Source organism: Papaver somniferum, chromosome 10, assembly GCF_003573695.1.
Source record: "Papaver somniferum cultivar HN1 chromosome 10, ASM357369v1, whole genome shotgun sequence".
In the NCBI taxonomy this organism is placed as follows: Eukaryota; Viridiplantae; Streptophyta; class Magnoliopsida; order Ranunculales; family Papaveraceae; genus Papaver; species Papaver somniferum.
The window spans coordinates 80,157,648-80,185,636 of record NC_039367.1 but is presented as its reverse complement, the minus strand read 5'-3'; the positions used below and the strand labels follow the sequence as shown (position 1 = coordinate 80,185,636).

The 27,989-nt window shown below is 35.9% G+C and overlaps 1 protein-coding gene and 1 long non-coding RNA gene across 3 annotated transcripts; one reads left to right on the top strand and one right to left on the bottom strand.

Annotated features, from left to right (window-relative positions):
• Positions 1 to 2,054: 2,054 nt before the first annotated feature.
• On the bottom strand, positions 2,055 to 6,987 carry LOC113317987. Of its 2 annotated transcripts, XR_003344159.1 has the most exons (4): positions 6,867 to 6,979; positions 5,224 to 6,761; positions 3,916 to 4,036; positions 2,055 to 2,564 (listed from the first exon to the last, which is right to left on the bottom strand). It is a non-coding gene; the product is annotated as an uncharacterized LOC113317987 (long non-coding RNA). The 2 variants fall into 2 exon arrangements; XR_003344158.1 differs by having other exon boundaries at positions 2,062 to 2,564; positions 5,224 to 6,987.
• Positions 6,988 to 14,623: 7,636 nt separating this feature from the next.
• LOC113319531 (electron transfer flavoprotein subunit alpha, mitochondrial-like) lies at positions 14,624 to 17,658 on the top strand. Its single transcript, XM_026567784.1, has 8 exons — positions 14,624 to 14,832; positions 15,216 to 15,410; positions 15,536 to 15,747; positions 15,949 to 16,112; positions 16,221 to 16,379; positions 16,632 to 16,684; positions 16,826 to 16,966; positions 17,071 to 17,658. The coding sequence occupies exons 1-8, from the start codon at positions 14,752 to 14,754 to the stop codon at positions 17,146 to 17,148; spliced, it is 1,083 nt and encodes a 360-aa protein (XP_026423569.1). The 5' UTR covers positions 14,624 to 14,751; the 3' UTR covers positions 17,149 to 17,658.
• The last annotated feature ends 10,331 nt before the right edge of the window (positions 17,659 to 27,989 follow it).

Sequence of the window (27,989 nt, the reverse complement as noted above, 5' to 3'; positions counted from 1 at the left end):
ATGGATTAACATGTACACGGTCTTATTCAAGTCTAGGGAAGAGTTTGGTAGCTATTTTATAGCTAACAGCACGTGAAAAAGCTCAACAGAAGGGATTATTCTCTCAACAGCGCAGAGAAGAAAAAGAAAAGAAAAAGTCGGAATTTATACGAGATATTTGGGGTCTGTGGGATATATAAGAGTGGTTTCAAGTCATAAAAAGGGTTATAAAAGTTTAGAGACAAATAGGAGAGAGTTCAGAGCCGAAACGAGGAAGATACCATTGATTGTTGCTGCTGCTGCTGCTGTTCAAAGAGGAAGAAGAAGAGGAAGAACAGACCGGCTAAGGCAGTCGTTCTTCATCAGTCTTAAAACCAGAACACGCTGTCGCTGTTTACAGCACACGGCTTGTATCGTTCTTTCCAGCAGCTTACACCCTGTGTCGCTATTTACAGCACTTTAGTTTTATCGTTTCTTCTCAGCACTTACACCATTTGTAACAGTGACGCTGTAACACTTCTACAGCGTTGCTAATTCCTATTTCATCATATAATCATCAATAAAAACACCTATTTTAGCCATGAATTTATCTTGTGAGTGTGTTTTTTGGATGAGGAGCTAAACCCATTAGCCGAGACGATGGAGGAAGCCATTGGCACAAAATTTATTGGTATAATTCTAATTTTTACATTTATTTGTAATATTATTATTTGATTATTTGCATGAATTAAAATTGAATTAATAGTTTTTATTGAGTAATTGTGAATTGACTTGATGAAGCATGCTGGGTTTTAGTAACTTTTGATGTTTTATACTTTTTAATTACAATTATTACTTCAAAAACTTATTTGAGGCAAATATTAGAATTGATTTTAAAGATAAAATTGCATAAGAACTATTTAGAATTTACTATTAAAATGGTCATTGGTGGAATCCTAGTCTTGGTGTTTTTCTCTATAACTTTGAACAACTCTTTTTATTTGCCTGTTTAAATTTAAATCTAAAAACTGTTTTCTTCACAAGTCTGATACGAATCCGTTTTACCACTTCAACTACAATCACTATTTGAAAAACCATCATCCACCACCACCGTACGCCACCACCACCACCGCACCACCACCATCATCGTCCGCCACCACCGCCACCAGCCAGCACCACCACTATCAACCACCGCCGACCACCACCGACCAAAACCAGCACCATCGCCAACATCTACCGCACCGCCACCAGCACCACGACCGCCCACCACCACCACCGACCAAAAATTAGATGAAACCGATTTTGGTTTCATCATAAAATAAGATGAAACCATAATTGGTTTCGTGAGAATTCAACTGCAAGAAAAATTATAAGAGGTATTATACATGTTCATTGATAGAAAGACAACATTGAAATGTCATGATTGACATGGCATGCCTAAATGCTATTTCGCAAAGCTTCGAAACACCAATGGATGAAACCAATGTAGTCAATATCGGCCGTATCGGCCGATATATCGGGGATATTTCGGATATCGGCCCAGAACGATACGATAAGAAGGATATCGGGGATACGATATTCGCCCGATAATATCGGCCGTATCGGTCGAATATCGACCGTTTCGGTCAAATATCGGCTGTATCGGTCGATACGAAATTTTCCTACATTTCCCGATATAAGACGGTATTGGTCATTTTCTATAAAGTTTAAGGGTAATTTTGGCGAAGAAAGTCTTCCAGGTAGTAGTAGAGGTGCATGTAGCTCTCGAAGCAAGTTACTAAAGTTACTCTTTTGTTTTTTTGATAAAATTGATGTTATCTATTATATCTTATCCGAAAATGTGTGGAGAAAATGTTTAATATAAAATTATAGTCTCTAAATCTAGAACCGATATTATACCAATATTTCAACGATAATATCCCCGATATAAAATCGTACCAGTGTATCGGTCCCGGCCGAGATGAACCGATATCCGATATTAACTACATTGGATGAAACGTAACTAAACAAAGTGAACCTTAGTCGAAGATCGATCCTGTTTCCGGAAACGCATATATAAGAAACTATTGTAACCACAAAAATCTAAGAAATCCATTCAAAATAGACACAAAATTGCAGATATGCAGATGCAGCATAACAAAAGTATACAAGATAAAAATATATCGGAGCTAGGCAAAGCATCGGTTAACAATGAAACTTGAACGGCTCATCCAAGACTGTACAATAAGGTCAGTGCATAAATGTGTTGTTTCGCATATATATCAGTCATAGTCTAAGAATGAGACAAGATGGATAAAATTGTGCAGATCTTAGTTAAAAACTCATAGTGATGAATTTGCCAGTGTTTTGGCCATTAGTGCGATAGTATTTATTGGCTAGAGGACCTTGCACTACTCCTAATGGACCCAACTTATCTTTATACACTGGGGGAGAAGGGGGAGACTTGTTAACTGCAGGTACATTTTGAACTGGGGGGTCTGAGTAGCAGAAGCAGTTGAAGCAGCATCAAGTGCAACAGGTGCGGATGGTTTTGGTTCCTCAGGAGCAGCAAAGAGATATCCTAAAAACTCTCACCTCCTCCATAACTGACTCCACGACCCATTTATCTGAAACACCAACAAGATTGGTTTCATCGACATAAAATCTAGAAAAAAAATCACATATTAGATGAAACAAAAATTTCATTCAAACCTCAGCAACATCATTAGTTACAGCTAGAATTCAAACCACACAACTACCTAAACATTATCACATTCAGTTTCATAACATTCTGTAAAGCACCCACCAACAACATTTTGTAACTCAACCTTTTATGTTTCAGACTTAACGTAAACACAAATACCACTTCTTTGATTCAAAACACATAATCTCCATCACAGCTAGCATTGTAAATCCTAATCCACATATATCAAACACAACAACAATTCAAACTCATAAACAAAATTGAATTTAAGTAAGGATAAGATTAGATGGAACCAATTTTGGTTTCATTATAAATACGATGAAACCAATTTTGGTTTCATCATAAATAAGATGAAACCATAATTGGTTTCGTCAGATATAAACCATGACTCATTCTGTTTGACCACACCAATAGCAATAACCTGTGTTGGCTTATAAAAAAAATAACTTGAAACTCGCATAAATATTGTAAGGCATGGACACACAGAGGTCTCAATATTCAGAACAGGGTCATTCAATTCATTCATTATAGCCAAATCCCAAAGGTAAGTCATACATGCAAAATAAGGAGGCATACTTCTTCACACTAATGGGAGAAACATAAGTTAGTCGCAATTTTCCGATAAAACATGCACCTTGTACCTATATCCTATCAGTGATCACAAAGATTATGGTGTTTTTCCATTACTAAAAATAAACACAAACCTCCTTCCCAAAAGACCATGGCTCATGGTCAACCGTGCCTTTTCAGAATGGCCTCGGCAAAAAGGATGTTGACAGCAAAAATTTCTAAATTAGCAAAAATTAGATGAAACCCATTTTGGTTTCATCATAAATAGATGAAACCATTTTTGGTTCCATCATAGCTAAGATGAAAACATAATTGGTTTCGTTCAAATGTCTATTCAACTGCAAGAAAAATTAGAAAGATGTATTATACACGTCCATTGATAGAAAATGTCATGATTGATATGGCATGCCTAAATGCTATTTCGCAAAGCTTTGAAAACACTAACGGATGAAACATAGCTAAACAAAGTGCTCACCACCACAAAGTTACTAAGATGAACTTTTTTTCTCCCCGGTTGTTTAAGTTGCAGGTAAGACTATACGAGCTGCAAATACTTTGCAAGTAGATACTACATTACCTATCTCTACATTTTCAGCACAAATAATAACATGGAGAAATTATGGAGCTACATTAACTTCACCACAAAGAAAAATGAGAGAACTAGTTTTGTTATGCCCAAAGCTAATCGCATAACACATGCTTACCCATTATGTATCCAATCATCCCTTCAAAATTTCAAGTACATACTGGATGTCGAATGTGAACTCGCGGAGTTTCACCTTCTTCTCTTCCAAGTAGTTACTTACTTTATAGACTGACCAGAACCTGCGAACACATAAAAGTACACATCAAATAGCCAAATAATAACAATATTAATGTGACAAAACCGTATCAATGTGGCAAAACCGAAGAACAGGGACGACAACAACAAAACAGTAATATGGTCTATTAATGAGTATCAATATATGTCTAACACATGCCAGGTTACTACAAAAGATTATCGAAAGTGAACCCTGAGCTTTGAAGCAGCATGAGGCCATATACCCAGACTGATTTAAATAAGGATGTCAGGCCTGTAATGTTAATCAAAACAAATATAAGAAAAAGCAACACCCACCCTTTTGCATGATGAGATATAAACACGAGAACCTAATGATCTAGCATTGTCTTGTGTGCGTCAGTTAATTTCATTTGTAAGACAATGATACATGGGCATACTCATAACAGGCATCAACCAATTAAAAGGCATTCCCATAACACTTAGGTACATGTTTTCAGTTCTTCAGCATCAAGAGTCCATAATGGATAAGTAAAATCAGCTACCTCGTTGTGCATGATAAAATAAATATGTGTCCGTTCTTGTAATGCAAAGTTCTGAAAGCACATGTGCCGGAAGATGTGAGATTGATGCAAAAAACTAAGCTACTTCATAATCTAAGCAACATAAAAATAAAAAGTGATGGAAGATAATGGGAGAAAGGAGAGGGCAGGGATGGTAAAAAGTTCCGTAACAATGCATCTCTAATTGAATTGCAAAGCTCTATCGGTAGAAAATTTAATGAAATGTTCAGCTGCTTAAAACTCATTATAAAGTAGAAACCTACATATAGGAGAGACTATCTATCGATGTTGACCCACATCTTTGATTTCTTTGGTGATGTACAATAAGTGTAGGACCCTAGGTAACAAAGATTGGATCTTACTGGCAGCTCACGAATAAAACTTTAATTCTGCAATGTCAAGAAGCCTCTGGTTACCCGATATACAAAAACCACTGTGTAATTAGCACATTCCAAGACTAGTTTCCCAAACCACTCAGTTTTGAGATTGACATCTATGTTTACACCAGTAATATTATTTCACCAACAAATCAATTAACACCAAAAAAAAAAAATCAACTTTTTTCTTTGGGATTTTCAATTCCCAGTTTCAATAAAATTCACAACAAAACAAGATCTAGTATCTAATTTAATTAAAAAAATCAATGAAATAATAAGATTTTAATTACTTACCAACTTCAAATTACCCTTAAAATTCATCTTTCTCCCAAGACAAACACCAGCAGATGAAATTGAATCTCCGTCAATGGTTCATTTCCACCATAAGATCAATTCGCCACCATCACCACCTTGGTTTCGCTAATTGAGTTTGTAATAATACTCAAATACATGAATCATTTCGGCTCACTCTCAGATTCAATCGTATTACTATCAATCAATTCAACTTATTGCTTGTGGTGGTAGAGGAAAAAGAGGAAGAAGAGGAGGTGTTGCTGGTGGGATTGGGGGAAGAAGAAAACAAGGAGAAGAAGGTGTGGATTTGCTAGAGGTACAGAAGAAGAAGGAGAAGGTGTTGCTGCTGGTGGTGAAGAGGGAGGAGGATGGGATTGAGAAGATCTGGTGTTGATGTCAGATCTGAACGTCGTAACTGGTTGGTGGTCGCGGAGGTATTGTTGGTGGCGATGTAAATGGTAGTAGCAGAAAAAAGAAGGTTGGTATTAGATCTGAAACTGGTGGTGGTTTATGGTGGTGCAGCTATTGGAGATGGTGGTGTTGTTAGGGAAGGAGGAAAAGGAAATGAATTAAGAGAGAAGAAGAAAAACTTATATGCATATGGTTGGTGTTTGTGTAACTCAAAGAGTATCACCCTGGTTTTTTATAGCTTAATATGATTAAAAGTACTGTGAAATTATGAGTTTACAGGTATACCCACGATCCATCGGTTACTGGAAACTATGATACTTGCCATCTCTAGTCTCTACCGTCTTCCATCAATGACCCAGCTCCTCCTTATCATGATGGATTCGTTCTCGACTCTGTTACTCGACTCGATCTCTTTTCCTTCATTAGCAAACTCCAACCATGAAACAACATCATCATCGGTTCACCAAGACTCGAGCCAAAACCATTATATACTACTCTGTTCTCCACGAGCTCTGCCTCTTCATCAACACCACACACGAGTTCTTCCCATTGACCCAAGTAGTCACCATCATCCACCATTGTTGATACCCGTCTTCTTCCCTTCTCAGTTATCATCACTGCCATTTACTCGTTCTCCAACAATTGTGCAGTTCCCCCATCTATGACCGAGATACAACACAACACCTTCCATTGATCAGTGGCAACAACACCACTGCTGTGTTAAAATCCATTTCAATCAAAACCCAAATCTCCCATTAATAGCAAACCATCAAATTCAACGATTATCTCAAATCAGCGCCACAAATTTGGGCAAATTTAATACCTCAGGAAAAAAAACAGCCCCAAATTAACCAAATTTTTAACCTAATAATGGTACATCTTCATCTTCATCCGGGAATTGGCAAATTTCTTTCTGAAATCTTACTCTAAAAGTATAATTTTTGCTGTAAGTCCCACATCATAGAAAATCTGATAAAACCCAAAAATTTATCCCAAAATTTAGATCTATTACAATTGAAAGAATCTGAAATCACAGAGAGAAAATGTTACAAATCATCAAATACCCGCATCGCTTCTCCAAGTGATCTCTTGCATAAAACCCATAACAGATTCACGTTCTTCGCCGACTGTTCTTGCAAAAAATACCCATCAATAGATTTAATCTCAGCAAAAAAAAAAAATTAATTATCAATACCCTAATAATATCAATTCCGTCGTGTTGTTGATAATACCCAAATTATTTGATCGTGATTGTGTTGGTGATCGCTGTGGTAGTGCCGGAGAGATGGAGAGTGGAGACAGAACCGTGGTAGTGGTGGTGGTGAGTGGTGAATGTTCGGAGAAGGAAGAGAAAGATAAAATTATTTTTATTATTTAATCTGAGAATTTGGTAAATATTAAATAACTAGAGGGTATGATAGTAAATTGGTTTAATAATTACATTTTATATAATGTTTTTAATAAAGGTCCGCGAGTTATAACCCCAAAGGTGTCACATCCATGCACAAAAACTCCACCAAAACAAAATGTTCACAAAAACCCCATTTAACATAAACTGTCTACATTACCCTTCTATTATTTAAATCACCCCAACAAAAACAAAAATCAACCCAACCTTTAAATTTTATTATATTATCACCACGAACAACAACCCACCACCAGCAACATCACCACCGCCCGTCGTCGCCGCCGCCACTGACCACCTTCGCCGCCGCCGCCACCGACCACCTTCGCCGGCTCCACCGACCACCACCGCGCCACCACCAGAAAAATGATGAAACCAAAAATTGGTTTCACCAAAATAAGATGAAACCAAATTTTGGTTTCATCATAAAAGAAAGGAGAAAGAAGAAGAAGAAAAAATGAAACACAATAAGATGAAACCTTCCACCACCGTCAACTGCACCGCCCCCATCGCCACCACAACCATAATCACCACAACCACCACTACCATTACCTCCTTAACTAAGACTACTTTCAACAAAAAACAATCCACAATAAGATGAAACCTACCACCACCGTCAACTGCACCACCCCCATCGCTGCCACAACCACCAGCACCACAACCACCACTACCATTACCCCCTCAACTACAACCAGTTTCAACAAAAAATAATCCACCTGTATCCCACCATCAAAAATTGGCTTCACAGATATTAATATTCAACAAAATGAAAAAAATACGATGAAACCTAATTAGGTTTCATCAACTTCAGCCAATTCATTACACTTTTAACAATGCAGACATACACCTCTTTAATTGTAACCCATACCAGTCATTTATGCAACACCTGAAACTCAACTACAACTCTCATTGCATTAGCACCGCCCTTACTCAGTTAATCCATTATTTATCACTTCCATAACTTCAGTTAAGGCCACCACTACCAACAAAACTTCTTCATCAATACCTGGAGTACCAGTACCAGACCCTGCTATACACATTCTCCCAATTCATACACACATATAATCAAAACCACCATTGTACATATAATCGAAACCACATATTGTCATTTCACCAACATAACTTCAATGATGAAACCAAACATGTCGTCTTCCAAGTCAGACCGAATAAACTAGACAAAAATCAGGTGAAACCAAAATTTGGTTTCATCATAAACTTAATTTTCATCATTAAAATCTTTGGTTTCATGACAGAAAATAGGCAAGTTTATGATGAAACCAAATTTGGTTTCATCATTAGTTTACTGTTTTCACCAACCAAAACTGTCAGAATTTGATGAAACCAATTTTGGTTTCATCATAAATCTGTCATTTCCCAATACAATATTGATTTCGACTTTGAAGATGTATCATCATTTGCTGGTGATGAAAACATCATAAGGTGGTGGTGGTGATTGTAGAGGATTGAACGAGGAGGCGGAGGTGATGTTGGGAGCGGATCTGCAGGTACTGGTGTTGATTGTAGATGAGGTGTTGTTGGTGGCCGATTTGAAGGTATTGGTGGTGGTTTTAGATGATAAAAGGAGGAGGTAGAAGTAGTGTTGGTGGCGGATCTGATGTACTGGTGGGAAAAACAAAAATAAGAGGAGGCGGTGTTGTTGATGGAAAATCTGTAGACGGAGAAGAAAAAGGTGATGATGGTGTTAATGGAGGAGAAGGAGGTGATGATGGTGTTAATAGAGGAGACGGAGGTTCTGTTGGTGGCGGATCTGGACACATCGGTTGGTTTGATGGTGGCGGAGCTACTGTTGGTGATAGATCTGAATAGAAATAGAAGAAAAAGAGACGAAGGTTTCGTGGAGGAGACGAAGGTGTTGCTGCTGGTGGTGACGGAGGTGCTGTTGTTGGTGGTGACGGAGGTGTTGCGATGGTGTTCATGGAGAGATAGTTGTTGCTGCTGGTGTTAATGGTGGTGGGGAGATGAAGACCGCATAAATAGAAAAAAGAAAGGAGAGAAGAAGAAGACAAGGTAAAAAGGGTATGTTTGGCTTTTTTTAAAGTAATAAAAACTAAATTTGCACATTATTATTTGACCTGGAGTTTTTGTGTCACTTTTTAATTAAAAGGTTTTCATTTATTAAAAATAATATGGCTGGATTTTTTGTACCACATGTTTGGTCACCTTGGTTTTATTTGACTAGTTTTGTTTTAATAATAACTAAACATAAGTCAAAACTTAACCTAGTCAACAAGGGTCAACGTCCAGTCCAGGTACCAAGCCCTAACATTGGACAAATGTTATACCAAAGCCTAGTGTTGGGCAAAACCTAAGTACCAAAGTCCAATTATCCCTTCATTTTAACCTAAAAACTAAAAAGCTCTTTCATCTTCTCTACTCCTTCCCAAAATCATCATTTTTGGTCTTCCTTAAAAATGAGTGATCGGAAGCAACCAAGTAACAACCCGGAAGCAACTACTTATACCAAAAATCTCCAAATCAACATAAAAAGGTAAGAGAAAAGTTGGAATTAGTGAAATCATTGAACCCAAGGTTGAAATCCCTGAAAATGTTGAAAAGAACCCATCAACCGCAAGAAGAAGACTGTAAGTACTGATAATCTAAACTCAATCCCATTACTCTATTGTATGCTATGATTTTTATACTAGGTTAGATTATTCAAAATGGTGATTTGCAGGTGTAGGTCATCATGGTTTTTGTATTAGCATTATGACGACCTTTGATGTTTAGAGATGGTCGTCATGGTCACTGGATGAAGATCGTGACTACTTTTGATAATGTTAATGGTGACTAGTACACAATACCCCGGATCATCATGGTAATATTCCCCAAACATGATGAACGATGATAGTTATTCTGGTCGTCATCTATAGTTATTCTGGTCATCATCTTTGTATTACTTATAACATAAAGACCTAATAATGTCACAGAAACTTCGTTGTTTCTGTGTAAATTTTAGGATGTAAGTCGTCATTGATTTAAAAATTAAACATAACGACTATGTAGTAACATTTATGGTCGGCGTATTCGATTAAATTACAACATGACGACTAGTAAAAGTTCAACTCTCTCTTTTGTGTTCATAACTTGTACTTGTGTATTGTTTTATCATTTAGGTTCCAACAAAATAACAAAGAAAAAGAAAAATGCTACTCCTCCTTCAAAACCTCCCTTGTGATAAAACTGAAGAGGACCCTGTAGCAAATTTTTTAATCATGATGGATAGTCATCCAAAAGAATTTACAAACTGGATGAACAGTGACCAGAATCTCCTCAATTATATTTAATTCGAGGAAGAAGAAGAGGATTATAATCCGAGAGTTTTTTTTCCCAGGGAATCATACTTTTAAGTGTAAACCAATATTACAATGAAAATGGTGACTACATATATCCACCTCAGGAGTTAGAAGAACAAGTTGCTGAGGAGAAACTGGAAGAAGTTGCTGACAAGAAGATGGATGTTGATGATAAGGTGTCATGAGTTGATGATGCTGAAAAACCAGATAAAGTTGTAAAAGAATATGACATTAATATTGATCCATTTTTATATCTTTGATATGTATGCTTTACTGGTTGTTGTTATGTGTTTTAAGACATTTTAGAGTATGTTGTGTACTTTTAGATTGTGGTTTGAGACAACATTTTTACGTATGTTGATTTTAGTTTCAGTTACTCTTAAATTTTAGTCGTTTTTGCAGTTTCAAAAAATGTCAGACTAGTAGTAAGTCGTCAAGGTACAAATTTTTCTAAATTGCTGACTGTTCAAGGTAGTCATGTTATTAAAGTGACGTCCCTAACGATTGTTCACTGGTCGTCGTTGTACCAAAGTATAGACCTTGACGACCTATGTCAGTATAAAACCATACACAAACCTATAACTTATTGTTAGTATAAAAATTATATTTTAAAAATAAGTACACTCTATTGAATGCTCAACGACGAAGATTTTCAAATACTATCTGTTAAGTGTGTTATTAATATAACAGTAGTTTCAACTTCAACTTCAACCAAGCTTAAAGAATGAAAGTTACAAGAGCACCATTACCAATTATTTTTAGTTTATGGACACTATCTGGTCATTTTGTAAGTGATTGTCCGTTTGAAAGGAAGCAAATGCACCATTACTAATTGTAAGGGAGCTCAAGTGGGCATGGAAAACTAACATATTTTCCCATTATACACCTATAGTTCGAAGGACAAGCAAAAGTGAAATGGATGGGAAAACCCTCAAATTCGAGGGTTTGTCCATCGGATCTCAACTTGAGACGGTCGGCTCAACAAGAGCCGAGCACTTAAAAAAAGGTCGGTCGGCCTACATTGAGCCGAGACTTGGCCCAAGGTAAGACGAGACTCACCTTTTGTTAAGGCGGACGTTCTTGATTGAGCCGGTAATGGCTACTCTCATCCAAACAGTTATAATTCCTCTCCTAAAGTACAACAATTTTCAACTTCAAAACCACACCTTCTCCACCTTTTACACCCATAATTTTTTATAATTTCTCTTCAATCTTCATCTTTCGATCTCAAACTCTTAAAAATCCCCAGTCTTAATCTTTCAATCTCAAACACCTCATTAATTTCACCTCAATTTTACAAAAAATCTTTTAAAAAATGGTAACCTCATCGGAAACACAAAATAATACATCACAAAAAGTTCGCGGTCCAAAGTTTAGTCTTGATGAAGACAAAGCTATTTCCAGATCATGCATATCGTTTACGCTTGATCCAATCAATGGTGTTCAACAACCACATCATATGATCTGGGGAAAATTTTTTATACAATTTTTTCAGGAAATTGGGATTTCGAAAAACTGTGATGTTGTCGGGTTCTCAAGTCGTTTTAGTACAATTATCAAATACCTGAACAGTTGGGTATCTTTGATGATGCAAATGACCCGACAAAGAGGAAGCAATGATACTGATGGTCGATGTGGTAAGTGGCATTTCAAATTGTTTAATTTATTTTGAATTTTTTATCAATTTGTTGTAAATAGCTAATTTGTATATTGGTAAATCTGCAGCAAAGGAAAACTCGAGAGGAATGGCAAAGAATAAGAAGCTCGAGTTTCAAGCACGAAGCATGCATCCACAACCTTTGAAAGTTGAACCGATATAACCCGATTTGTTGGATGGATATGTTGTACCAAAGGAATCCCCTTACGAGACCGATGGATCCCAACATGGTAGTCAATCCCAACATGATAGTCAAACCCCACCCCAACATCGGTGGATTAGTACATGGTAATTCAAACCTGAATATTAATGGAAGGGATAATAAATGGGAGGGAGTGAATGTGAAAAAGCAACAAAAAAAACTAAGAAAGTAAGCTCAAGATGTTGCACAATCATCAACTTCAAAATGTCAGCTTCAAGATTATTTTGAAAAAAAAGAAAGTAAATGATATTATCATAATAGTTGAGCGTAAGAAAATGTCTTCAAAAATGAAGAAAGGTCGTAAAGCAGTTGAAAAGAATATTTCTAATGCAACATGAGAGGAATAATAATAATGGACACGACAAAGATGAATCGGGCACAACTGAAATTATGGCAAGAAGCATTTGATGAAATTCAAGCACAGAAGGCACGACAACGACAACACTAGTTGATGTTGATTCTAATGAGGAGGACGCCTTAGATGAGGAATCCCATACTGCCGTTACACTGGCTTAGTTAGTTTTAAATTCTGGATGTAGTATTCCTTTGTTTTAGATTCAATTTAATCCTTAGTTTTAGTTCCAAATCCAGTGTTTTTTCCCCTCCTATTTGATTCTTAATTTCAAATTCAATCAAATTACAGAAATCACATTATATTCATTAAAAGAAAGAAAACTAAACCGTCAATTAAAAGAAAGAAAAATAAATCATGTTAGGGTTTCTTCTTCCAAAATCATCCCACAAGTCTGCATAAGATTATCCTTTAGTATTAAATGTAAACCTCTGTTTTGAATTCTCTCTTCTACCAGTCTATACACTCTTTCAGGCACACCTCAAACGGGTTAAACTTCTTTCCTCAAATCCTTATCTGGATAACGAACCCAACTTTTGTCCCGTCGAGTTTCCCCGATTAACAAATTGTGAAAAATGATGCAGGTGAGCATAATCCTATTCATCTCTATTGGTTTAAACGAAAGATATGGTTCCACAAATTATATGGAACTTTCTCTTCAAAATTCCAAATGCATGTTCCACATCCTTCCTACACCCCATCTGTTTTTTGTTAAACAACCTTTGAGCACGGACAAATTTCACGTTTATAGGTATCTCATAGTACGCTTGAACTGAAGTTGACCACGCTGGATGAGTTCCGTCAGCCAGAAAATACCCCATGTTATAGTTAATGTCGTTAGATGGTGAAATTAGATGTTGAAGCATTTCCATAATTAATTCTTCGAACAATGGTGATTTGTGCAAGATATTGATGTCGTTGTTGCAACACAGGAGGCCAAAAAATGAATGACATATCCAACAATTATAAGAAGCTAACGCTTCCAGAACCACAATTGGTTTTGTATAGTGGCCCTAATACTGACCTTGCCAAGCATACAAATGTCCATGCCACACCCAATGCATGCAATCAAGGCTACCTAGCATTCCTGGAAAGCCTCTCTTTTTATTTTCAGCTACTAGTCGGTCGACATCATCTTGCGTTGGTTGACGTAATTAACGTGGACCAAAATGGTTGACTACAGTTTCGAAAAACATTTTGAGATTATCGTATGCTGTTGTTTTTGCCATATGAACGTATTCATCACAAGCATCCGCAGGAAAATCATAACCTAGAATCCTTAGGACTGCAGTGACCTTTTATTCAGGACCATGCTCTCGTATGTTTCGTGCATTAAATTGATAGTTGAATTTAGGGGTTACCCGACAAAGATCTCCAATAACCCTCATGACCAAGTGTTGTGGCATGCAGTAGCGATATTGAAAATCTTGATCAGAGTACACACTTCTAGTAACAAAATAATCACGAATCATATGTTCGTGACCTTCCTCTCGAAATCTCCATGTATATCTTCTTCTCAGTACATCTGCTGGTTTTGGATCTCGCGCAACTTGGTATGTGTATAATTGTATCATGATATTGGTGATCCATCTGCTGCATAAATCCTTGTAGTTGTTGCAATAATACTTCCGCTAATAAAAATTGCGCTTCCTCATATTCCAAATTAGGATCCATAAATGAATGAAAACAAAAAATATATTTAAGAAATTTGAAAAAAAATTGTGAAGATAAGAAATTTGAAGACTTTTCGTGAAGATAGAGTATAGATAGTAATTGAGTGTGTTTAAAATCGTTGGATTTCGTATGTTGATATAAGTAGAAGGACAAAGAGTCGTGGTATTTGAATCACCAAATAGTTGTTGCCGTAGCAGTTAGGGACGGTCTCTACAAGAGACGAGGGTCGTCTCATATCGGGACGAATTGGGTGCCAACCCAAATAACGGTCTGTTGACTTCACCGTTACATTATACTATGCGAAAGAGTATGAAGTAAGGTTTCGGGGAAACAAGATGTAACATTTGAAAATCAACATTAGGCAAATAGTAGATAAGTACTCTCTCTCAGCAGGTCAGCAGTGACCGAGTTAGATAACTACTGCAGTAGTTGGGCAAAACTCTATCTTTCCCGCGATCAACATTGAGATCAAACAAGGAACGAAACCCTAAAAAAGCAAAGTGATCCAGTAGAATGACAGTACTAATGAACTTTCTAAGAAGATCTCCCTTCAATAAACATCGGTTCTTGTCTGTGGTTTCTTCTTCTAGATTTGTAAGTTCTCTTCTTTATTTGAATTTTAGGTTCATTTTCTTTTGAATTTTAATGGATTTTCTTCTTTTTATACCAATTGTTTATTTTTCTTCAATTATTTAGTGCTCAATTGATCTTGATTACGGTAGAATTGTGAGTTGAAAGAGAATCTCTTTTAGATCAAAATTGAAATTTCGGTGAAAAGCCTTTGAGCGCTGATGGATTTTGATTGCAGTCCAACATTTCTGTGAATTAATTTTGAATATGATTGTTTCTTGGTTTACTATCCAATTTGGGTTGTGACTTCAGTGGTAGCCACTAGTGTAGTTGTTGAAATTGTTCTAATATCTACTTGGTTCTTCCTGCCATCCTATCGTTTGGTTTTCCTAATGGTTGCTGTGTAGGCAAGTACATTGGTCCTAGGGGAACATGAAAACGGGCATATGAAACAATCATCATTAAGTGCTATAGAAGCAGCGTCAAGGGCAATTGGTGGTAGTGAGGAAGAAAATTCCATTTCAGTTCTACTGGCAGGATCAGGTGAATCCCTTCAAAAAGCTGTTTCACATGCTGCAATGAGTCATCCTTCAATTTCACAAGTGAGTTTTTTTATAAACTTTTCAATGGTGCATTCCTTTTGACATACGACTAAATTATATAGCAAGGTTTTTATCTGGATGTTTGGCAGTTATCTAATGTTCTTTCATTTCATTTCATTGTGTAGGTGCTTGTGGCAGATTCAGATAAACTAGCCCATCCTCTTGCTGAACCTTGGGCTGCATTAGTCCATTTGATTCAACAGAGAGGAGGTTACTCGCACATAATTGCTGCCTCAAGTTCCTTTGGGAAGAATGTTCTGCCACGTGCGGCTGCTCTTTTAGATGTTTCTCCAATTACTGATGTCATTGATATTTCCGGGCCTAAACTATTTGTCAGGTACTTTTGCTGTGTTCATACCTTACCAGATAAATGCTCCGACCTAACTGACTTTTGTGTAATCAACTGTTTGACCATCACAACCAGCGTAAATTTAGAATGATTATTTGATCTATGTTCATACCTTGCCAAATTAAATGCTCCAACCAAAATTTGGAATGATTATTTGATTTGTGTTGTATGGTTTGCTTCTATTTTTAGGCCTATTTATGCTGGAAACGCTCTTTGTACTGTTCGATACACCGGTGTAAATCCTTGTATGCTAACCATTAGGTCCACTTCGTTCCCTGTGTCGCTTAATTCAGCTGATTCCAGATCCGAAGCAGCTCCCATCTCCCAGGTTGATCTCTCAACCTTCAGTGAAGGTCTGTTTCTGAACGTCTGCTACTAAATTCACAAAAATGTTTTCCCAAATTTGTAAAATAATTTGAACCCAAGTTAGCTAATTAATCATCTCTGTTCCATACCTACAGATAGTGTTGGCAAATCTCGATATGTAAATCATACATCCCAAGATACAGAACGTGCGGATCTAGGAAGTGCGCGAGTAGTGATCACAGGGGGTAGAGCACTTAAGAGTGCCGAAAACTTCCAACTAATAGAGAAGCTTGCAGCAAAGCTTGGTGGAGCAGGTATATATGGTGAATCTTAAGATGCAACGTGGTTATATGATTTAATAGTTTATGTAGTTCTCTAACGATACCCATCAATAAACTTCAATGGTTGATTAGTTTCATTCTAATTATATTTTGCTTCGTTGGAAAGAGAGAAAGTGTAAAAAATTTGGATATAGCAATTAACAACCCAGTTGGGAACAATCCCCGTGAATACTACGGAGTAGAATTTGACCTAACTTCTGCACTTTTTTTCTTTTCTTTCTGTAGTTGGTGCAACTCGAGCAGCTGTTGATGCAGGGTTTGTTCCTAATGAACTCCAGGTAAGACGTCTAACAGTTCTCTCTAGCTTAAAACTGTAAGACTCTTGTATATGTCTCTCGTATAATGCGATGGAACTACCAAGATATTCTTGCCTCTGATATTATCATCTTAGGCTGTTAGTTTCTGCGGTAACATTTCAGGTTGGTCAAACTGGAAAAATCGTGGCTCCAGAGTTGTACATGGCATTTGGGGTTTCTGGAGCCATCCAACATTTGGCAGGCATGAGAGACTCTAAAGTCATCGTTGCTGTAAATAAAGACGCAGACGCTCCCATATTCCAGGTGATGATCATTTTGATTTAAAATTGTTAGTTTAGGCTAGACTAGGAAGTTCATTTGCATAAAAATGCTCTCGTTTCATTTCTAACTAGTTTCTGGAATTGCAGGTCGCTGATTATGGTCTTGTAACTGATATCTTTGAAGCGATACCAGAACTGTTAGAAAAACTACCCAGCAAAAAATAGGGGAAACCAGAGTTAAAGAAACTGCATTGACGCACTGTATTGTATATATGCTCATAAAGTGCATCCAATTGAGCTGCAACACATCACCAGATTATACCCGCACAAGCTAGTTTTCATTTTTCATTAATCCGCCTTCAGGCAATAAATTTGTCTTCAAGTCTTAGTATTATCCAGCTGCCTCTGAAGTGGCTCCCCTGGGAAATGTTACCTTGCCATCTCGTTATTAACCTCCAGGATCTTGTTTTCACCAATGTTTTTTCATTTTAGGAGAAAAAGAAAAGAAAATCCTAATGTATGTCACCGTTGACACCACGCATTCATGTAAGCTCGCTATGCTTTCACAATTTCTAAAATAATCTTGAATTGCGGAAGCAGCATATTGAGATGACAGGTTCTCCTAGTTGCGTTCTTGATCACTTAGTGCAGTTATGCTCTTGGCATGTGGAATAGCTTCTTAAAAGGAACTCAACTGGAATTTCGTAATGTCACATTTTATGAATGGTTTAATCACCGCTTGACATCGGCATGATATATGGAATATGATACCTCTTTTTCTTCTCTCTTTTTTTGGTTAGACGGATGGATATCCTAGGAAAATAAATTGGAGATTCTTGGTGACCTTGTTAGGCTAACAACACGTTTGTTTTTTCCTCTATACAGGTAGAGTGTTCTATATAGAGGTTTACCTCTATATCTATATAAATATCACTATATAATCTCTCTTAAAATCATGTTTGTTTGACCACTATCTAACAACTCCATATTGTGTACCCAATTTTATATATTTCTCATTTTACCCTTATAATATTCAAAAAATCCATGAATATCCATTACAAGCAAAGATGTTCAAAAATTCCAAAAAGAAAAAAATGTATTAGAAAATACAACCAAAGATGTTCACTTTTTCTGAAACGGAGCGAAAGTATAACTTTTTTCTGAAACGGGGTAAAAATATCACTTTTTCTGAAACGGATCAAAAATATCACTTTATCTGAAACGGGCGAAAGTATCACTTTATCTGAAACGGGCGAAAGTATCACTTTATCTGAAACGGGCGAAAGTATCACTTTTTCTGAAACGGAAAAAAAAAATCACCTTTTCTGAAACAGGGCAAAAATCACTTTTTCTGAAACGGGGCAAAAACATAACTTTTTCTGAAACAGAACGAAAATATCACTTTTTCTGAAACGGGGCAAAAATTTCACTTTTTCTGAAACAGGGCAAAAATATCACTTTTTCTGAAACATGGAAAAAATCACTTTTTCTAAAACGGAGCAAAAATATCACTTTTTCTGAAACGACGCGAAAGTATCACTTTTTCTGAAACGGGGCGAAAATATCACTTTTTCTGAAACGACGCGAAAATATCACTTTTTCTGAAACGGCGTGAAAGTATCACTTTTTCTGAAACGGTGGAAGTATCACTTTTTCTGAAACGGGGCTAAAGTGTCACTTTTTCTGAAACGGGGCTAAATATCACTTTTTTATGAAACATCGCGAAAATATCCCTTTTTCTGAAACGGACGAAAATATCACTTTTCTTGAAACATGTAAAATTTTAGATTTTAAATTAAGGAATTATTTTTGGACATTATAAGTTTGTTCGAGGATATATTAGTCATTTGAAGGTTTAATAGAAGTAGAGGCTCAAAGATAGCACCTCATTGGTGCTATTTGATTTCCTCTATATAGATAGAGATTTTGCCTCTATCTTTGTAGAGGTAGTGGAAAAAACAAACACCAAATAAATGAGACCCACCACTATATAGAGGCTAATAGAGGTTAGCCTCTACATAGAGGAAAAAACAAACATGATGTAAGCCTTATGGGCTAGATTGAACTGCTAGATTAATAATTAAGTGTTGCAGTTCAAAGAAAAAAGTGTTGTCTATTTGTTAACACTAGTTCTCTCTCCTAACAGTTGCTCGCGGTTGAACTAGTAGCGAGATAGTAGCGTTGAATGGTTCAGCGCAAAAAAAAAACACTTTTTCGCTTAATGGTTCAGCGCTGGGCGATTTATCTTTTAATCTGACGGCTGAGATTTAAAGCGTTGAACCAAACAACGCTGGGCTGATGTGGACTGCTAATCTAGCTGCTAGATTAGCACTCCTATAGGACTTAGGAGGTAGTACTAGCTGACGTGGACTGCTAATCTAGCGGCTAGATTAGTACACCATAGGACTTAGCCTTAGAGCAGTTCCTATGAGAATTTGCTAATATCGATTTTTTCTTGGCCACGAGGATGAACAAACTCGTTTTTCCACTATGAAAAATTAGCTCAAAACGAACAAGTTTGATCAGTATGGTATAGTCCAACTGCTTCTTCTTTTTACCATTAAAATAAAGAACGGTTTTTAAAATAAAGTATTCTTTCTTTTGCAAATTGGTTTCATTAAGAGAGACTAACTTGGGGTGTTAGAACTCGTGGTACAAAAGAAGTAAAGCCATCTATTGCCTGAGAATTATGGATCCAAGCAATTGATTTATCCACTTGTAAAGCCTTGATAATACAAAATGGTGGGGAATTCTCCCAATTTAGAAAATGAGTAAAATGTTTTGCCTCTTTAACTAGGATATCCGCAGCATTATTTGCTAATCTAGAAACTGAAAAGAAACCTAAAAAGTTGAACATAAACTAATTTCTTGCTTAACTACTTTCATAATGGCTTGATTCCGCAAAGTAATGGAAGTAGAGATTCCATTCAGATAACCAAAAAGATTCCTGCAGTCACCTTTTATGTTGAAGTTGGTGAGATTCAGCTCGTTGCCCATTGTGATGCTTGTAGTAAACCTAATTCTTCTGCTTCTTCTAGGGATGAGGTTGAGATGGGTCCTGCTCTTCCTTGTTCAAAATCTCCTGTATCATTTCTTAGAATTAGAGAGATGCCTGCAGGGTTAGTTTTAGAAATTCATGTTGCATCCATTTTATTTTTAGCTGAGAAGGTAAAGGAAGTTTCCATGGTTCTTTTGTCTTCTTTTCTGAGTTATCATGCGCCTGTAAATTAACTTACTTCTCTAAGTGCCAGAAGGTCAAATGTCTCTGAATTTCTAAAACTAATTGAGAACTAGTTTTCTATTTTTTTTTTCCTTCCGAAAACCCAGTTACATCTTTGTTTCCAAATAAACCAAATTTTTGCCAGGATTAACTCTAATGGGATGACTACATTCGGATAAATCTCTCTCATGAATCTAGCTAATTTGGCGTTAGTTGAAACTGCATTTTGTAAACATTTCCAAGCAAAAGGTTTTATTCTTTGTGGTAAATTCGGTTTCCAAAAATTTTCCCAAAAGGAATCTGTCATATATAGATTGTTAGCGTTTTCTGTACGTTCATTCAATTTCCTATACATGGATTTCACAGAGAATTCTCCAGAGGGAGTAAATAACCATCTTAGCTTATCAGATTGATTGTTAGAATGTACATGTTGAGTGAGTCTGATCCTACAAATTTTTCAGCGATATTAGAGGAGAAAATCGAGAAAATTAAAGTTGAGTTACACTTTTTGGTGATTGGATCTATGAGATCCATCAAAAGTGTTAAATGTGTGTTGTTTGTGTTCCTAAACTGACTGAGCTTAGACCCTAGATCTGGTATCCAACTATCTTCCTAAATGTTTATGGTTGATCCGTCCCCTACTTCCCATATGTTGTATTGTTCTACTACCTTTATGCCTTTACTTAAACACTTCCACATCCAAGAATTTGAGGTAAAAGCTTTAGTTCTAAAGGCCGAACTTTTTTTTAAAGTATTTTGGTTTAAGTTGAGATCCCCAAAGGGAGTTTGGCTCAATTAATAGTCTTCAGGGTAGTTTAGCTATAAGGGAAATATTCATTTTTTGTGCGTTTCTGAAACTTAGTCCTCCTTTCTTTAACGGTTTACAAAGACAAGAATAAGATCTGGGGTAGTAACCTTTGGATTTGGTTTCATTACCCCATCAAAAATCTTTCTAGATAGCATCTATTTGTTGGTTATTTTCTTGGGTAGAATGAAGCAACTTATTTGATAGTTTTCCATACTCGCCAAGACCGATTTGTTTAAAACCATTTTACTGGGTTGATTTATTACCTTCGCTTTCCATCCTTGAGATTATGTTCCATGTTTTCTATTATATTTTCAAAGACTTTTATTTTTGACCTGTTAATGAATAAAGGAGCACCTAAATAAGAGTCTTTTAGATCAATTTTCTTGATTTTCAGAAGTTTAGATATCATTCTTTGATGTATTGGATGTACTTTCTTACTAAAGAAAACACCCGATTTTTCAAAGTTGATCAACTGTCCTGAGGCAATACTAAAAGTTTCAATGATTTTGAGGATATTCTGACATTCTTTTAAGTCCGCTTTGATAAAAAGGAGGCAATCATACCAAAAAAAAAAGTGAAATATGACTATTTTTGGGTGTTATTTTAACTCCATGGATGTGTTTCTCATTTTCTTTAGTGAGAATGAGCCTTGAGGAGATCTCCATGCAGATAATGAATAGATAGGGATATAGAGGATCTCCCTGTCTGAGACCTCTAGTGGGTTTAAAATACTCTCCTGGGTTATCATTGAGAAGGAAAACTATAGATGAAGATGAAATACATTGTTGAATTAAGTTGCAAAAGGAAAGATTGAAACCAAAAGATTGAAGAGCCGTAAGTAAGAAATCCCATTTTACCTTGTCAAATGCCTTACACATGTCTGTTTTTATCCCTATACCACCAGTTATAGCTTTCTTTCTTCTTAAAGGAGTGAATTATTTCATGTGTTATTACTATGTTATCAGAGATTTGTCTTTTGGACAAAAAGACGGTTGAAAAGGGGAAATGATATTTTTTGGTAAAGGTTTCATTCTATTTTCTAGAAATTTAGTAGTAATTTTATAAACAGTGTTGCAGAGACCGATTGGTCTGAATTGAGTTGGATCTTTTGGATGTCTAGCTTTAGGAATGAGAAAAGGGAAGGTTTTATTGAAATCAGGATGAAGAATGCCTGTTTTGAAGAATTGTTGAATGGTTTGACAAAGTTTTTCTCCTATTGTGTCCCAATTTTGTTTGTAGAAACTAGCCGGAAAACCATCTGGTATTGGAGCCTTATTAGGTTTCATATTCTTTAGTACTCTGAAGATTTCTTCTTTAGTGGGAATCATTAATAACTTATCATTATCCTCCTCAGAAATAGAGGTTGTTATATTATTGAAAATGTCATTGTTAGTATTATCAGCAGATGTGTTTTTGTAGAATATATTCTTAAAATAATCAGTTAGTGTGTCATGTATTTCTTGTCTGTCAAAAGTGACTACATTATTGCTTTTTCTAAGGCATTCAATTGTGTTCCATTTTCTTCTTTTAAGTGTTATTGTATGAAAATATATGGTGTTCCTTTCTCCTAGTCTGACTAAATTGTCTCTAGATTGTTTTTTGGCTATAGCCTCATGTGTGCCATATAATTTTTTTAGGGAGCATAATTTATTTTGTATCGGAGCTTATTTTTTGTAAGTAAAATTTATTGAGTTTAGGTTTCCGATTTGTCTGAGAAGTTTTTTTATTTGTTTAGAAGAAAGGCCAAAAATGTTTTTTTTCCAGTCCAGCAACTGGATTCCTAATTGTGTTAAGTTTCTAGCTAATGTACTATCTGGGTTATCCCTAATAGTATGATTCCAAGATTCTTGTATAATTTGTACACAAGAAGCCTCCTTTTGCCATGTGTCGTAAAACTTGAAAGTCCATTCTAGTTTTTTCAGATTTTTTATTCAGAGTCAGGGCAATAGGATAGTCATCTGAGCCTACTGCTACTAAGTGGGTTAAGTTAGCTTGAGGAAATTGCAAATTCCACTTAGTATTTGAGACAACTTTATCTAGTCTTTCTTGTATATTATCTGATCATTTCCTATGATTATTCCAAGTGTAATCATAACTTGAAAAACCCATGTCTAAGAGACCAACAGATTGTAAAAGATATTTATAGTAAGTACTATCATTCTTGTTGAAAGGGAGTCCGCCTGATTTCTCTGACTGACCAAAGATGATATTCATATCTGTTAGGGGATTGTAGGGTTGAACCCACTAGCGTTGATATGTCAAGGTAGTTGTCAATTTTAGTTGTCAAAATTCATTCTTGATTTAGTATACTATAGATAGTTTCGGACTAGATTAGGTCTAAGAAGAGCTATTCTTGAAGGATAAAGACTGAAGTTTACAAGAAGACATCAACAAGGACTTCATCAACAAAGGTATGTGGTGATTGATTTCATTTGGATTCTTGTTCAAATTCTACCTTTCTAATCTATAGAAACAAATGCTCACTCTATAGAACAATTCCTATGACGGTTAATATACATTTATGTATATATACTTGAGGTTATTTGAGCCACGACTTTTGTGACAATAATCTTTATCCTTGGAAAGGTTCTCATATTATAGTGAATGAGCTTATGAATTCAACGAGCCAAGAATCACTCAATTCCGAGTTATAACGATGAAGTTATGAGTGATTTATTAAAGTAACAATTATAAGCGTTGCTGTAATTGTTACAGTTCGTTAGTAGGAAACAATCCATGGACTGTTTGTAACGGTTCACGGACTTGGGCCCAATTACGTGACTAAAAGGCATTTTTGGTCAAGTTGGTGATGTTTCCTTATCTAGGCAAGTTAGCTATTACTCCAAACATATTTGATTATCATATTAAAAAGTTTTTGATTCCTTCGTAATTTAATTTATGATTTATTCACTTAAATACAATATTTGCTAAATTAATTATTTATTTAATTATTTTGGCAAGAGTTGTAACTTAGGAAAGACTCCTAAAATTAGGAGAGTTTTGGAAAAGGAAAATAGCTCTACTTAGATTTCAAGCTACCTTTCACTATAAATAAAGGGTTCATGAGTGCTACACGTTTTCATCCCCTTTTTGGAAAATTGGTGTAAAGCTCATAAGGTTGTTTTCCATGTCTTTTGTTCTTCGTGAACAAGAGTGAGATAAAAGTCTTTGTATTGGGGATCACAAAGCCGAGTTGGATTAATCTTCGTGATTGATTATACAACTTGTAATCTAGGTTTTTCACCTCTTGTCTATTCTAAGGTTTTCTCTTCTGATATAAACCTTTCAAGAGTTGTTGATCATAAATCCTAGGTTTTGATAGATTTCAGTTTCCGATCGTATACCAACACTTGTTAGTCGAAATCGGAAGCTAGAAAGAAAACTTCAATTAAGGTATCTCGTAAAAATCATTAAGAAGTTTTAAACAAGATATCTCTAGATTTATTCTAGTTGTTCTTGTTATAGGATTATTAGGGTTTTCTTAACTTGGAAATTGATCTTTGGAATCGCCCAAGTTCACTTACGAAAATCAGGTTCATTGACTCCTTGTGTGTACGTATACTGATTGTAAGTTAAAACCCTAATCTACAAGTTTGTTTTGATATTATTTTTACCTAGTAATTGTTTTAATTAAAATAAACACAAGATTTCCAAAACCTTGATTTACATCTAAAGGGAAATCAAATCGGTGTTTTATGCAAACAAAAATCGAATCGTATCAATCGTGTTGTTGTATATTCTAAAGAGAGCCTTGGGTTCTGCTAGAAGATTTATGAGAAGAATTCCTAAAGACAATCAGTGTTGTGCTAGGAAATTTTGCTGAAGCAGGTATTACATCTAGTCCGAATAGGTAGTAGGAAATTGGTGTAACATCTTATAATCAGTGTGTGTTTATTCTGGACTAGGTCCCGGGGTTTTTCTGCATTTTCGGTTTCCTCGTTAACAAAATTTCTGGTGTCTGTGTTATTTCTTTTCCGCATTATATTTGTTTATATAATTGAAATATCATATGTTGTATGTAAGTTCAATCAATTGTGAATCCGACCTTTGGGTTGTTGATTAAATTGATTGACACTTGGATATTGGTTTTTGATACCGTCCAAGTTATTTATAATATTCAATCGGGCTCGCAAATCCCTATTTGTTTGATTGCGGATTAAATTGAGAAATTGAGATATAACTCTTTGATATACTTTTCTTAAGATTGAGTCTGACTGTCTAGTTGATTCTCTTTAAAGTATATTGGAGTTAGTCCATACAGATTGCCAAACGAATTATTGGGTGTGGTTGTTAGACCCTCCCCCCCCCCCCTTTCAATATCCCCCAAAAGGACCCAAGGTAAGTTGTTTTGTGAAACATGGTCTGAAATTGTCCCTAAATAATTCCAAGCTATATTTTTATTGGTTGGATATGAGCTGCCATAAAAACAAGTTAAAAGCCACTTTGTAGATTCTATGTTTGTTTGAACTAAAATGGTTAATCATGTTTAAGCTCCATTAAAAAAATTGGAAATGAAATCCATCAATCCATGTTATGGCTAGACCTCCATCTTTTCTTGTAGGGTCTACTATGTGAACATTAGGGTAAGGTGACAAGAAGGACTTAACTAAGGATTTTTGTAATTTTGTTTCAGATAGAAATAGGATTTTAGGTTTTTCCTGTGATGTCAGTTGTTTTAGATGGTTTTGTGTGAAAGGGTTACCACACCCTTGCACATTCCATGCAATTATTTTCATTATTGTGAACGCTATTAGTTCTCAAATTATGATTTAGGTTAAAGGAATTATCAATATGTTGTGGAGTTGTTGCTAGTGAATGCTGAGTTATGATTATTTAAAATTCTAATAGCATGAGGCAACATCAAAAAATTGAAAAGGAAGCCAATAACCAATTACATTAATCGAAATGCGATAGGGATGAAATATGAAAGAGAAAGATTCAAGTTAAGTAGTACTTGTAAATCATCTTGTTGCATCGATGGGGAATTCAGTGAGCAAGGTATATGGAGATATGATTCGGTTGCTTTAAGTTGTTCTTTGAGATTGGACCCATACTGATTGATAGAAGGAAAATCTCCATTATCCACAGAAAAAGCACAAGGATTTTCCGAAGAAGTGGAGGATGGAAATTCAGGTATGTATATTTTAAAAGTTGATTTTGATTGGGTACATGGGGTGGAAATTCAGGTATGTATATTTTAAAAGTTGATTTAGGTTAGGTATAGGGGGAAACATTGACTGAAATTTTTTCGTGCAAATTAGGAAAAACGATGGAGAATGAAATGCAGAAAAAACTGGTGAAACTGAATCTGAAGATTCTAGGAAACCCCTAGCGTTTGCATATGAAGAGAAAGACAATCTTCTATTCAAAATAGGAGAGGATAAATCGACTCCGTCCTGAACTGTGTTAGGTATATCCTGCAGTAAACTGGTTCCCTGAGTCGATTCAGGCTCAGCCGATCTAGAGATCTCAATAACTCTGTGAGTTTCTGAGTTAATGGATCGGAAAGATTCCGTTTCCGAAGATTCAAGAGGAATGAAATTTTCAGGAAGATTAAATGGAAACATATGTTTCCCCATAATGGAATCAGATGCTTGTGGCATATCTACGTCAATGTAAACAGAGCCAAGCAGTTCATAACTTGCTTCTATACTAACAGGTGGTTGTTGGGTATCCTCAGAAATGTGTTGCCGAAAAATGTCATTAAAGGTTTCCCTAACTCCTGGTAAGCTTAAATATGATTCTACTGGTACTGTTCTTCCATGATGATTTGTATTATAGTTTGGATTCCATATCTGCACTTGAGTTTCATTGAGCCAGAAGATATCATCTCATGGAAAAGTAAAGGCTACAAAGATATCATATATGTCCTCTAAGTTTCTTCCTTGGATTATTGCACAACTGCTCTCTTTATGACCTAAGCTTTTGCAATGAGAGCAGAATCTGGACGAGAGGTTGATATAACTGAAGAAGATTTCAGTAGTGGGGTATTTACCCACCTTGACTAATATCCTCTCAATGAGAGGTTTTTCTATATTAATTCATACAAGGACTCTAGGGAAAAAATCTGGAGACTTCATTTCAGTTGAGACTTGACTTACACTCCCTAATATGCTTGCAATCAGACCCAGCATTTCTCTTCCTCTATGTTCATGCTTTGCATTATGAACACTATCCCATATTGGGATCTCTTTTACTGCATCTTTGGAAATGTTCATCCCTGGATAAGCACTTGTTGCTGCCATTACTTTACCAAATGGATACCAAGGATCGTTGAATGGTATCCATCTAATATCCGCAGAATAACGAAAGGTGATAATGAATATGTTTGGATCAACTTCTCTAATTTCAAAATACTATGTTAGGGCCCCAGAAGTGATGTAAGACTCCTCTGACTACCCAAGGTTTGTAAATTTCTACTGACAAGATTCTAGCTAGGATACTATTTTTCTTAATTCCATAATATCTAATGAACTCAGGAGGAGTTGGTAGAAGACTAACGTTGCTATGGTTTGTAAAACATTAGAATAAAGATAATACACTTAGATGTATGTATAAGGCGTTATTGTCTCCCATAGTTACTAACAGCGGTGAAAGGAAGGGGATGAAGGGAGCAGAAAGATAATAGAAGTAGCAGAGTTAGGGATGATGATTTTGGACAACAAGACATCTAATACTGATTTTGAGAAAGTTTATGCATACCCGTGAGTGAGAGAGACAAGAGAAGTGTTGTTTGAGTCTTGTGGAGATAAAGGAATTTCCGTATATTTGAGGAGAAATATCGTTTCAAAACAGATGAAGACTTATGCTCCGATGCTAAAGCTCTAGTTTTATCTTGGGTTGCTAGTTCATCAATAAGATTCACTTAAATTTCTCATATACAATGCAAAACTGGAATTCTGTTTTTGCTTAATTTTCTTGTTGTTTTTTTTTGTTGTTGTTTTTTTACAACCCCTGGTAGTATTTTGTAAATTATTTTCTTCTTTAACAAAATCTCTCTTCCAATCAAAAACACAAGAGAAGTGTTTAAAATTTTAG